Source organism: Eumetopias jubatus, unplaced genomic scaffold (assembly GCF_037043125.1).
Source record: "Eumetopias jubatus isolate StellerSeaLion01/CBP00866 unplaced genomic scaffold, mEumJub1_p1.0 scaffold_9, whole genome shotgun sequence".
Lineage (NCBI taxonomy): Eukaryota > Metazoa > Chordata > Mammalia > Carnivora > Otariidae > Eumetopias > Eumetopias jubatus.
In genome coordinates this window covers 53,327,380-53,341,260 of record NW_028274815.1, presented here as the reverse complement: position 1 = coordinate 53,341,260, position 13,881 = coordinate 53,327,380, and the positions used below count along the sequence as shown (strand labels likewise).

At 42.8% G+C, this 13,881-nt stretch overlaps 1 protein-coding gene across 4 annotated transcripts in view; it reads right to left on the bottom strand.

Moving 5' to 3' along the window:
- Positions 1 to 4,926: 4,926 nt before the first annotated feature.
- Positions 4,927 to 13,881, bottom strand: part of AAK1 (AP2 associated kinase 1) — a 170,924-nt gene continuing 161,969 nt past the window's right edge. For all 4 annotated transcript variants that reach the window (XM_088026498.1, XM_088026495.1, XM_088026496.1 and 1 more), the window contains one exon: positions 4,927 to 11,769. In XM_088026498.1, coding sequence (XP_087882624.1) covers positions 10,640 to 11,769 — 1,130 coding nt within the window. In that variant the 3' untranslated portion in view covers positions 4,927 to 10,639. The remainder of the gene's footprint in view (positions 11,770 to 13,881) is intronic.

Below are 13,881 nucleotides of genomic sequence, written 5' to 3'. Positions count from 1 at the left end.
TCTGGGTTTGCCTCCCCAGTTACTGGGGTAAAACATGGGGAGGGAGTCCTTGGAGTGTCCCCAGGAGTTTGGGGGTGAAGCCTAAAGATAGGAGGCCGACCAAAGCATCCCACGATGGTATAGCAAAGAGGGAAAGAATTGGGACCCGCTTGCCCTGGTGGCATTTGGAGGGACAAGGATGCAAGACTTTCCCATGTAACAAGGAGATGCTGCAGAAGCGAGCCAGGCTGAACTGTTCTGGAGGGCTCCTGCTCACCAGGATCCCCAGGAGGGCAAGGGGGCTCCAGGTTGCCAAGTGGGGTGTACCACCAGCAGCAGAATAGGAGGAGAGTGGGTTGCAGGAGTGAGTTAGAACAGGGGTCACCAAACTTATCTGTAAAGGGCCAGAGAGTAAATATGTTAAGTCTTCCCAACCATATGGTCTCTGTCACAACTACCCTACCCTGCCATGAGAGAGCAAAAGCAGCCGTGGGCAGTACACACGTATATGGGTGTACCTGTGTCCCAATACAACCTTATTTATGGACACTACCATGTTCATTTCATATAATTTCATGTCATGAATATTCTGATTTTTTTTCTGACATGGAAAAGTGGAAAAACCATTCTTCTCCGTGGCTTAGATTTGTCCCACAGCTCGTTGTTTGCCAACCCCGCCGAGCTAGAGGGTGTAACACCCTGAACAGGAACCGTGCAGAAAGCCACAGGCAGCCCCAGCCAAGGAAAAGGACTGCTGTATGCACCCTGATCCCAGTGCCCCTCCTCCTGCCCCAACCTGCAGGAGGCAGGTGTAGAAGGAGGCTGGTCCCTGAGCCCAACCTAGGGAAAGGAGGGAAGCTCTGAGGCAGATGTGAGATGGAAGTTGTGAAGACTTGGCTGGATTTTTTTTTTAATACTTGAGAGTACTTGGGAAAGTAACCAGAAAGCGATGAGATCTGCAGGAATTTCATCAAGGAGTGAGGCAGGAAGATCACAAGGATCACATTTAAGCCCTTTCCTGAACTCTAACTTATCTTACTGAACTCAGTCTATTTAAAACACTGGTTGCAGGGGCACCTGAGTGGCTCAGTCGGTTAAGCATCTGCCTTTGGCTCGGGTCATGATCCCAGGGTCCTGGGATCAGGCCCCACGTCTGGCTCCCCGCTCAGTGGGGAAACTGTTTCTCCCTCTCCCTCTGCCACTCCCCCTGCTTGTGCTCTCTCTCTCAAATAAATAAAAATCTTTTAAAAAACAGTTTGCAAATATTTTAACAACTCCCTTTATTAGCTACTCCAAACTTAACGCCTTGCGTCCTCATTCTTAGCAGATTTTACTCTGCAGAGAAAACGATAGAAGACTTGGTGGTGGCAGTGGCAGCAATGGGCTTTCTAATGGGTCAGAACCCAGACTCACACACTCACCTCTTCCTGCTGAAGGCATCCACAATATACTGCTGAAGAGCTTGGCTTTGTTTTCTTTTCTTTTGAACTGCCCTTATCCACCAGAAAGCAGAACTTCCCAAAGAATCCATTAGTTATAAATCAGTCCCCTCTCCAGGAATCTAGCAACCAGGAAAGATTGACTCCTATCACTGGAGAGGAGAATTTGGCTCAGGAATAAGCAATCACCTAAACAGACATTTTCACAAAACTGTCATTATCTATTCCCCATTTATCTTTTCCTAAAAGTCACTTGTTTTCCTACTGTGCCCTTCTCCCCACTCCCTTCTAAGATGCTATATAAACCCAAATTCTAACTGCCTCCTTGAGTCATATTTTTCTGTGAACTCCCATGTAGATATGTGAATAAAAAATTTTTCTTTTGTTAATCTTTTTGGCAGTTTAATTTGCAAGGCCCCAGGAAAATAACTGGAGAGTGCAGAGGAAAAGTTTTTCCTCCTTGACACTGCATTAATCTTACCGGAGCAGAAGAGGCATCTTCTTTACCCAAAGCCATTAACTTCACTTGTGTTCTGCATCCACCCCACTCCTTACTCCCCTTGCCATTCCTTAGGGACTTTGCCCAACTTATTATTTTTTAAGCAAACTTTTATTCTAAAGTACTATTAGGTTTACAGAAAAGTTGCAAAGACAGTGCACACTGTTTGTATGTATCCCTTAACCAGTGTCCCCTGCTGATAGCATCTTCCATTACCGTTATACATCTGCCAAAACTAAGGAACCAATGTTACTATCTATTACAGCGAAGGAGCCAACATTAGGCAAACTCCACAGTTTATTTGGATTTCACTACTTTTTCTCTAATACTCTTTTTCTGCACCAGGATCCTATCCAGATATATTACACTAACTTCTCATATCTCCTAGCATCTTCTGGCCTGTACCAGTTTCTCAGACTTTCCTTGTTTTTAATGCCTTTGACAGTTTTGAAGAGTGCTGGTCAAGTATTTTGTAGAATGTCCCTCAATCGGGATTTGTATGATGTTATTCTCTTGGTTAGACTGGGGTTACTGGGCTTTGGAGAGGACCATGGAGGTAATGTACCCTTCTCACCACATCATATTAAGGGTATATATTATTGAGATATCACTGTTGATGTTAACCTTGATCATCTGGCTGAGGTGGTAGTGGTTAGGTTTTTCCACTGTAAAGTTACTCTTTCCATCTCCCCTTTCTACACACTATTTTTTGGAAGCAACTTTCAAAGTATGTGGAATTAAGCTCTACTTTGGAGGCAGGAGGACCTACATAAATTCATTGAAATTCTTCTATGTGAGAGATATATCTTGTCTTCCCTATTTATTTTTTCAATCACTTTTATATCAGTATGGGTTGTGGGGTATTTATATTTTGTTATAATCTAATATTATGTTATTTATTTTGTTGATCACATTGTTCCAGCTTTGAACATTGGCAGTTCTTTCAGGCTGGTGCCTGTGTCCCTGTGGCTTTTTTTTTTTTCCCCAGCATTTCTTTACTCTCTAGCAGTACAAGATACTCCTAGTTCACCTTGTGTATTTCCTGCCCTCAGCCATTTCTCCATGGAGGCCTGGTTCCTTTCATTTAGAAACCAAGATCTGGGTCCTGGGTGTGCTTGTTATCCATTTACTTTTCTCTCTCTTATTCCTTCATCTTCATCTGCCCCCTTCCTACAGATCGTTTCTCCTTAGCTGCTAAGGTACAACCTTAGAATTCAAGTACTTCCCCCATTCACCCTTCTCCATCCATGTCCCCCACTGGCAAACTCCCTAGCTCTCCTTTCATTTCCATTCAAGCTCATGGCATGGTCAATTTTTTTTTTTTTTTTTTTTTTTTTTTTTAAGATTGAGAGAGAGCACAAGTAGGAGGGGGCGGCAGGCGGAGGGAGAAGCAGGCTCCTGGCTGAGCAGGGAGCCCGATGCGGGGCTTGATCCCAGGACACTGGGATCATGACCTGAGCCGGAGGCAGATGCTTAAACGACCCAGTGTCCCATGGCATGGTCACATTTCATATGAACTTGCAAGTGTTACATGGGAGATTAATAAAGTGTGACCAGTCTCAGGGCTGGCAAAAATGAGCCACAAAAGGGTGAATGCAAACGATAGCACCCTGTGGGATGTGAAGCTTCTAAGTTTGGCTCTCCCTACAAGGAAGACAGAGCTAAGTCACTGCAGGTGAGTCCGTCCACATTTGCAGAAGGCTCTGCTTCCTGCATCTACCTCAGTGGGAGTGATGCTTCCCTGAGAGCAGGCCAAGTCACAGACAAGGAAGATTGCACTCTTGGTTAATGATAACTTGAAATAGAAAAAGCACAGGAACTTCACATTGTAGAATGAGGTGGGGCATATATTTAAAGATAGATGAACCAGATCTTAGATAAATCTTAGAAAAAGGAGGCAACTTTGATTTTACTCATGTATATTATACCAGAACTCTCTGGATGCCTGGATCTTCTTTGAATACCATTACCAGCTCGAACTCACACCTGAACTCAGCCCTTTACCAATTCTCCCTGAATGATGGATGTCAAAACTCATTAAAGCTCAAATATTACTGTTATTTTCTCCAATCTGGAGAGGAAATAAGCAGGCAGGTTCTCTCCCACACTATGGATTATAAAAGTCTTAGGTATAATTCATTCCTCCCCAAGACTTTTCTTTGCGTGTGTATGTACTTTGTGTACTTTTGAATTTTAATTCCAGTATAATTAATGTACAATGCTACATTAGTTTCAGGTGGACAATATAGTGATTCAGTAATTCTATACATTACTCAGGGCTCACCAAGGTAAATGCACTGTTCATCCCTTCCACCTAGCTCACCCCTCCCCTCCTCACCAGTTAATTCTCTCTAGTTAAGAGTCTGGGTTTTTTTGTTTGTTGTTTCCAAGACTTTGCTCTTTAATTTGTTATGCTAATGTTGGTCTCTTAAGGGATTTTGTTGTTTGTTTTTTAAAGACTGAATACTGGGGGCGCCTGGGCGGCTGAGTCAGTTAGGTGTCTGCCTTCGGCTCACGTCATGATCTCAGGGTTCTGGGATCTAGCCCCGCATAGGGCTCTCTGCCCAGCAGGGAGCCTGCTTCTCCCTCTCCCTCTGCCTGTCATTCTGCCTGCTTGTGCTTGCCCTCTCTCTCTCTGTCAAATTAATAAATAATAAATAAAATCTTCAAAAAAAAAAGACTGAATACTGATGCAGGTCATATTCAGATAACGTATTTTAGGAGCTCACAGTAAAGTTTACAATAGGGAGCTCTGTGGTTTCCTTGGCTCAGTCCATATGGGCCCGCTGTCTTTTATTATTTCATTTCTGTCTCCATGTAACATATAGAAGGGAAAGTAGGTCTCAGGAAGTAACAATGCTGGCATTGGAAACCAACCAACCAGCCAACCAACCAACCAAACGTTGTTCTTTGACACTTAAAAACACAAAACTAGGCTTGGTACTGTAAAAGGCACTTATGGAACCCTTCAATCCTAGGAAGGTCTACCTTAAGAGAGAACACAAAATATAAACCATTTACTTTTATTAGGTCCATTTTAATAAAGTGTATAAGAGTTTACAACTCAAAACAACTATCAGATACATAAGATAGATCACACGGAGAGTGCAAGAACATAAATCCAATAGTCTGCAAATAGGAGGTATCGCAAAAACTGTTAGGATTGACTATATAAATGTCTTTTTCCCTTCCTTTCCCATGTTCACAGCCCTTGAGATTGTGTGCACATACTGTTTCCTGAGGTCTGATGACCTCAGTATTCCTTGCAGCTGGGTCGACTTCCTCAGTCAACTCAAAATGTTTTGTCAGCAGAGTTCACTTCTTCTCCATGGAATGAGCATGGTCCTTTGCCTTTATTTGGTTTCTATGCCCTAACAAATGACATCAAACACTCTCTCTTTCAAAGGAACATTTTGCAGGCCTTGTGCTGTCCTGGTCACTACTGCCAGTCCACCACCACACATGAGCCAGGGGTTCAGGCCAAGTTTCATCCTTGTGGATGAGAAGAGCATGCTTCCTGTGGAAACAGGCTAAGGCAAAGGCTGACTTTCCCCACCTTTATCTAAAACAACTCCAGTTCTTTGAGTTGTTGGCAAATGGGGCTGAATTCACTCAAGCCAACTACCTACTGTCACCACTTGGTATTCTTTGCATGCCTTCCTAAGGAGGTCTTAACACCATGGCAGAAAGCATGAGGACACGGACACACACACACACACACACACACACACACACACACACACACACACACACACACACACCCTCTCCATTCACAATCCTCAAACAGGAGTCTTTGGTAGACTCAGAGAATACAACTGTTTTGCCATTTCAGAGTGAAAAGGTTACATTGTCTTCTCTCCCTCCCAAAGTCTCACTTTATAACTGACATTGTTAAAAACCATTTCTGCAAAACAAAAACAAAAAAACAAAAACCATTTCCGCAATTCCTTGCCAAAAGGAATCAAACAGATCCCTTCAACACGCATATACAGTTCTATCATAAGGCAATGCAGATAACATTGACTTGATTTCAAGAACAAAACATTACTATGAACTCCAAACAGTGTCACCCATATTGAGACTGCTGGGAAGTAGCTCGGACTAAATTTCTTGCAGAATTACAAGTTCTGGGATTACTGGACTGGAGCCACCAGTGTGCTGGTTAACTGCCATTTTTACAACCTATTCCAGAGTCCTTTCACACCTAAACTTACCCCTGCATTCTGGGGTACATAGGGCCTGTATTAGATCATGGTGGAGAGATGCTTTTGGGTTGTATCTCCAGAGTAGGTTGGACTTCTGCCAACCTTCCTTCATCTGTTCTTCTAGTCCATAAGAAATGGGGAAGGTGGGCCATTTCATTCTTATTTGGAATTATTCCAGTGTGGTGAGATTATCGTAGGTTAGGCTGAAACTTAGGAAGAAACTGTTTATGATAACAAAGGCACAGAAAAATTGACATGATCATTCAGTCATACCTCTCATCATCTACTTATTGGTATGGTCGTAGTAGGGGAATTTGTTAAGTGAGGAACTGAAGGGGGAACAGGAACAAGGAAGGTGACCCAGGAAGACTTGCAGGAGTAGAGAAGCAGGAAAGAGCTGAGCCTGGTAGTGTTTTAGAGATGGGATGTTGGAGACCACACACGAAGCCTGTTTCCTAATAAAGGTCAAGGTACAAATGAGGCAGGGAGGACCAGGAAGTGAGAGAGCAAGGTGGCACCTGGGGAAGCCAGACACTGCCAGTGTGGGTTCTTACATCTAAGCTGAGGCATCCAGTTGTTTTCAGCAACCTAGAGGACTTATCCTGCAGCAAAAGAACACAGAAACAATTCCCAACCAGATACTACTTTTTTTATTTCCAAGCATCTTGAAATCTTTAAGTGAACTTCACAAGTTTGCAAGTGTTCTGATGGTTTAAAAAAAAACAACAAGTAGTTGTTGACAAAGGCATTGAAAAACGAAGAATTTAAATTACATGATTCCATTTAAAATCCTCATGTTTACTCCATCAGGCAGGATTGAAGGATTAGACCCCAGGGGTGGTGACTCTGGGCATTTTACAAAGTGCTTCTACCTCCTTAGAAGCCGCGGTCTTTCCAGAGGCTCTCCTATGTACCTTTTATCAAAATGATCCGAGTTCCAAATTTCTCAGATAAAACTGCATCTATGCGACGAGCAGCCATTCCGAAGTTGACTGGCATGTGTTCTCCAGTTTCAATTCCAAAGACACAGCGGAGTAACATTTTTCTTTATTAAAGGCACCCAAGTGACTCCATTTTAAGTTGCACCCTTCCTGCTGGAGAATGAGTTGGATCTCACCCTTCTGCAGTTTCCTATAAAATTTCCTATTTGATAAAATGCATACATATTATATGACCTATGTTCTGATGATTTTTCTTTATCAGCATGATGGAATTTGTACTGTCAGAGCACTCTGGTGATTACATTTAAGTAAAACGGAAATCTGCTACTTTATGAGTCAGTGAAATGTCCACCAAATGGTTTAAAACACTGATGTACATGTACTCTAAAACTTACTAAATAAATAATGGGCCAAAAGATGCTGGTATTTTTTCTCGAAAGTTTCAAGAAATGTAGGTTGCCAGATTAAACTCAGACCTAACATGGGCACGTGAACATGTACACACATCTACACATATGAAATTTTCAACTCAATAATGACTGAGCCCAAAATTAAATTGAATTTATGACCTAGATTCCCTTAGGTCCTGCCCAGCATCTGCTTATGCATCAAGTTTTGTTCATTCCATCTTCCAATCTAACAAGGACTGGGAGCCTAAGGCGCCATATGTGAGCTATGATAAATATACGGTAAATATTCATTTTCCACCACACATAATATAACTTCATTAATTCAACAGTGCCTGTTAGTCATTTAACACAGATTCTTTAAAAGAGTTCATCAGTGCATATTGTGGTTCAAGGCAAATGAAAAGTCACAAATTCTTGCATTCCCTATCAGATGTGTAAAGCAAATAACACATAAAACTAAAAGGTGTAGCATTTTGTTGACTATGTATCTTTTCTCTTTAATGTTAACCTGTTGCAGTATAGTTGTTGGAAACATGCATTTGCTACTAATTCAAAGCACCCTGAGCACTCCTAATTCCCTTAACACTAAATTTTCTAGAATTCCAGATTCAGAATGGCCTCCGGGAAGAATAGTTTATCTTTAAATGATGCATTTACCCTATATGATCCAAAGATCAGTGCAGAATTTACTAATTATTAGCTAATAATTAATGTAATATAGTCAAAAATTTTCATGCATCACTCAGTAAGAGCACAAGTAATTTGCAAGTGTTTACGTTCACTTCCTATTCAAAGAATGTATTTAGAGTCTCCACCCATCATAGGTCTCCAGTGAGAATTAAAAAGGGTTACAAGCCCACGCTTGACAAATGATTCGACGATGTGCTAAAATCACTATGATTTTATTGATTTTACCTCAAGGGCTAAAATGGCTACTTGATTAGGAAGAAGTGATTAAATAACCAAAGGAAAGACATTTTGCAGGGCTATTACAGAGGTAAATCTGAGTCTTTTAAGAGTGAATGAGAATGACCTTCCACTTGAAGAGTTCCTGACTTGAGGTGAGAACTCTCCCTGAATATTCCTATCCTCTCAGCTCCTGCCTTGGAGGGCTTTACTTGATAATGGCCAAGTGAAGAGGCTGGGGTGCAAAGTTCCATATGCCTTAGCCCAAACTGTTTATTCAACTGGAAAGATGATTTTGCATCCACTGTTACACACAAAAAAATCAGAAATAATCATGGGAAGAAAAGCAAACTCTTAGAAGGAACATTTAACATTCACCAAAGTGAAAGACTGGCATGGTTGAAACCTCAGTTGTAAAACCATTGCCGATAGCCCTGATCCAGTGCCAATTATTTATCCTTTAACCTAGACGTTTGAAATAGGTGGAGACCAAACTAGAAAATGTCTTGAAAAGTTGCTGTTCATATTCTATCCCTAAGATTCCTGAATTTCAAATTTAAAGAGTATGACACCTAATCAACTGCAATAGAGTTTGGCGTTCTGGCTTGATTCTTGGATGAATTGCCAATTCTTAAATCATTAATCTGGTTTGGTAAGCAACTCTCCCAACTCTTCTAGCTAATGGAGACATCACTGACATCGATTACAAGTCACTGGAAGCTTTCAGGTTGAAACATGGTGCAGCAGCTCTTTCCATTAAATTGAACTTCCTCAGCAGAGATCTTCCCATTGAGACACAAGTTTCACCTTAAGGCACTAATAATAATGGGTATGGAAACAGCTGAGAATAAGTCAGATCTTTCCAGAAATAGAAGACATTTCAAAAACACAAGTCAGTCACCTATCTGGCCTACTTCGACATCTACAGAGGATAGAGAATTAAATTTTCACGGATAGCTGATTCAGCTCTTTACTCTTCTCTCAAACTGATTTACATGTCTCAGATTTATTTTTCCTCAAGAGGCAGTGGAGAAAGGTAGCAAGGAATTGGAAAACACAAACAAGTATGCAAATCTAATTTGTAGCCTAGTCTCATGATTAATTCCATGAGGACAGCATGGAGTGCTCAAACCTAAGGTTTTTAAGTACTTTAAAATATTACTAAGACCACATACCCAATGGTTAGAATTGGGACAAGGTGCTCTTTTCTATTGTTCTGAGGGAAAAAAATCATTAATTTTTTAAGACCATGTAAATAAAATTTGTTAATAGCAAATAGCAAATTTTGGAGGAAAACATCTACTCTGTGAAACCTCAGTTTCAGCAGGATTCTCCTACACCTTCCAATGGATTCAATTTTGCCACAAGACAGAACTAAGTAAACATAGGGCTCAAGACAGTTAGGTCAGGAGACAAATGCCAGTAAATGAGTGATTGTGGAGGTAGGCATAGTGAGACAGGATTTACCTAAAGGAAAACCACTCCCTGCGTGTGTGCATGCACACACACACACACACACACACACAACCTGTGCACTCATAGTGATTTAAAAAGCATGGGCGTGGGAAGGCTCAATACTGTTCGACTCGAGCTCAGATATCTCATCTGTTAGCATTTCTACATAGGAAAGGGTCTGACACAGGTTACACACCCACAAACACTCATTTGTGAGAGGCCAGCCTGGCTCGCAAAGACTCCAAAACAGACCCAGAGAATCCTTTGTAGAGCTGCTGGTTTTACAGGAATGATTAGTATCTGCAGGATTGCACTTCCTCTTGATTTGCAGGATTTTTATCTTGCATTTCCTTCCATAAATATTCCCTTTGCAAGAGCATTAAATCAAGTCCTGAAAGGACTAATCTTGAGTCCTCAATGGGTAAGACTCAGAACAGGAACTGCAGGAGAACAAAAATTGCAGCAACATGGCCCCTTTGGGGTTGGGGTGAAGTATTTCTGGATTTAAACAGTCTTGGGGCAAAAAAAGAGAGCAGAGTTCTGGGCGGAGGTGGAGATGGAAATGTGGGCAAGTCCTGAAATCAATATAAACAAAAGAAATGAGCATAACTTAAAGGGGTTTCAACTAAGCATCACTGCAACTGGGTTTGTTGTCCGCAGAAATTCTGCTCTGATAGGTGGAACTGAAAGATAATAATTGGTGTATCTCTTCTGAGACAGGCTCAGCTGGGAGTGATGTGGGAGGTACTGGGGGAGGGGTGGTGGTGGTGGTAAAGACAAAGGCCTGAAGGCTCAGGTATCGCTCCTAAGGTTTCTGCTTGCCTGATTTCGAAGGAAAGGGTGCTAGAGCAAACGGATCCATGGCTGGCAGCTCCGTAGTCCTGGAGGAAAGGGATGTGATGGAAACAGATCCAGCTATCGACTGTTTGTTGGTCTGTGAAACAATTTTGTAGGCAGCGATGGGCTGGGCTTCTGGACTTGACTCATCTTCTGGGCTATAGTGACGGGAATATTTGGATAAAGATTGGGGGCGGAATGGTTTGCCCGCCACGGGGCCTGAGACAGCTTCTTTCTGGGGCTGAGGTCCTTTGTTTCTGTCATTAGGATGGCCCCCAGATTCCAGGGAGGATCCCCTGGGAGAGATGCTGTCAGGATGGTCTGCTGCTTGTGCAGAATGGGAGGGGGGGTTAGATTGAAGGACGAAAGCAGCCATGGAGTACTGAGCTCGGATGGGGGCATACACTGCTCTCTCAAGGCCTGGGAGCAGAGGGACCTCATCAGTCTGACTGAGGAGACTGGCCTGCCCAGGCAACTCCTGGGAGGCGCTCTGAGCAACTGGTAACTCCTCCATGCTCTTCTTCTTGGTAAAAGGAGCTCTCAAGAACACGTCCGCCTCCTCTGGCTGGGAAGGAGCCACACTGCCCTTGGAGGCAAATGGGGCTTTGGAGAAAATATCCATGTCATCAGCTGGAACCCTTGAGCTCCTGAAGGGGGCTGTGGCAAAAACATCCGGCTCCCTGAGACCGTCCATGGTTGGTTGTGGGAGGGCTTGGAACTGGTTCTTTCTGCCACCCTGGCCTGCCTTTGCTTGCTCAGTAGAGACCTCTGGCTGAGCGAATGGAATAGCTCCTCCCAGCTTCCCCTGTGGAGGCTTGCAGCTCTCATCCTCTTCTTCAGACTCCATGAGGAGTGGTCGAGACCCACTGCAGTCCAGCATGTCCCCCTCGAGATCAGTCCCTTCCTCTTCACTGCTGTGGAATGAACTGTTGCTTGAAGGGCCATCTCGGGCCAAATAGTCAGATTCTAAATTGTTCTGCGTTTTCGTGCCAGGTACTCTTGAGGGGTCTGGATACAGGGGAAGGCCTTTAACACTGGCTGAATCTTTAAAGTGCTCTACAGTTATTACAGGACAGGGATTGGGCTCTCTCTGGAGACCTAGAAAAGCAAAAAATGCAGAATTAATGCATAGATCAGTTCAACTCTCCTCGGAACATTTAAAATGGTCAACCCGCGGCGGAAACATTGTGGGGCCAAATAATAAAGGTTGAAATGGAAAAGGAAAAACAGAAAAATAAAAGTCAGGCAAGGAAACGGCACACAAACTGGAACACAAGCAGTCACTGTCGCACATTTTGGAACATGACAGGCACAGTGTACAGGAAAGGAGATGGCGATGTCAGGCACACAGACACTCAGCATAACCACACAACGCTCCGACTTGCGGGGCCAGGCACTGCTTCCTGCTCTACCTGGCACTGGCTCAGGGTGGGATGGAAACAAACCCAGTCGCTCATCTCCACATACACCGTGGCAGTTTTGGATTATGCAGAAAACTGTCTGGGGACAAATGCAATTCAGTAGCGGACGTGTGGTCATCTGCTCCACACTGCCTGTATCTGAGGACAGATTCTCCATCCCAAACCCCCCTGCCCTGCCCCCCGGAAGAGCAGCAGAGCACAGCTGCTTGATAAATGCAAGATTTTCAGCATGAGCACTACTCAAAGAGCACAAGAGTGCCCCAAATGCCAATACTGAAGGCGCTTTCTAAGGGGAGGAGACATAGTCAAAATCATATTAAATAAATCTCCTTCAGCTGGAGTCGCTGTGGAATTTTGTTTTCAATCTTCTAAGCTAGCAAAGATCTCCTCTGCTTAAATGAATCTATCATAAAGTTCTTTAAGCAGAAGGAGTAAAACACATGGGTAATTGCAGAAATATTTGCGAACTCTAATATACTAGTCTACTTCTAGCTAGATAGATGTGCCTCAGGGTGCTCTGGCTTTTAAAATCAAATAGACAATTATCAGAATGCAAGAGAGCTTACCTTCCAAGAAATATTAGCAGGTTAGAAGTATGTCATTGGGCACATGTTAGCAAGAGGGCAGGAAAAAGGCATATGTAACTAAGTAAGAAGAATCCAGAGAAAGGGCGGTTGGGGGTAAAGAGATCATTTCATCATGGGTTTCCCAACCCACTGGGCATTCAGTACAATGCTTTGGATTCCGTAGATGACTTGGAACCTCTGTACTGAGGTAATTCCATCAACCCCTCCCCATGTTACCCTCTCCTTCCAGGCAAATCATTAGCTAGTAGAAACTTCTGCTAACAATTATCCCCTGCTAGGGTTTCTGCTTGAATTAAGCACACAGAACACATCAGAAGCGGCATCAAAATCAGTTTATTGGGAAACCAGTCACTTAGAGACATTACATTGGAAAGAGATGTAGAGAGAGATTGGAACATTTTTAGAAGATACTGTACAAAAATACTAGGGTTCTCGGAATTCTAGAACTTTTTAGCAGTGCTTCTTTCTAAACAGCTCTGATCTTAAATACTGTTTTCAGAAACAAAAAAAAAGGTGGGTCTCCCCCTCATTTTCCGAGTTTGAATGCATTCAGTGAATTTCCAATTAGGAGTCTTTAAGTGAAATTCTGTACTGGTGCCAAACAGCTTTCTGAGTAGTGTTTGAAGAGTATGATTCTGAAAAGCATACATTTTTTCTTTGCGTTGCAGCTTTAGTATGCGCACCCACGTGGTGATATGAAAGCGTTAGTCAGCTGATAGGAAGCAAATGGAACATCTTCTCTCTTTGCAGGATATGTGGAGAGACATAATCCTAACCTCTCAGGCAAGTATATTGATATTAGTTCTGTCATTGTGATTCTTAGGTGGTGATTTCTGGGAGGAAATCCAAGTGAGAGGGGGCAAAGAGGCTTTCCAAAACAAGATTTGCCAAGCAAAGGGGCATGGAAGCTCCTCTCCCCCAAGACTCCTTGAACCACTTTCTAACATAGCATCAGCTAGACAAAGTTTTCAGTTGCCAAAACCAAGGCACAATTTCTCATCTTCCAAAACTACCCCAAAAGCTGGCGTTCTCAAGCTGGTTCTGTAGGGGAGCAAAGTATCTTTTAGGGGAAAAATGGTAAATTTAGTCAAGTCAATGACCAATTCTGACATCATACCAATCAATAAGGAAAACCAAACACGAGTTTGACTGGAGTTAGTGTTTTTGGGAAATTTAAATTGAATTCTGTCAGATCTGCTTGT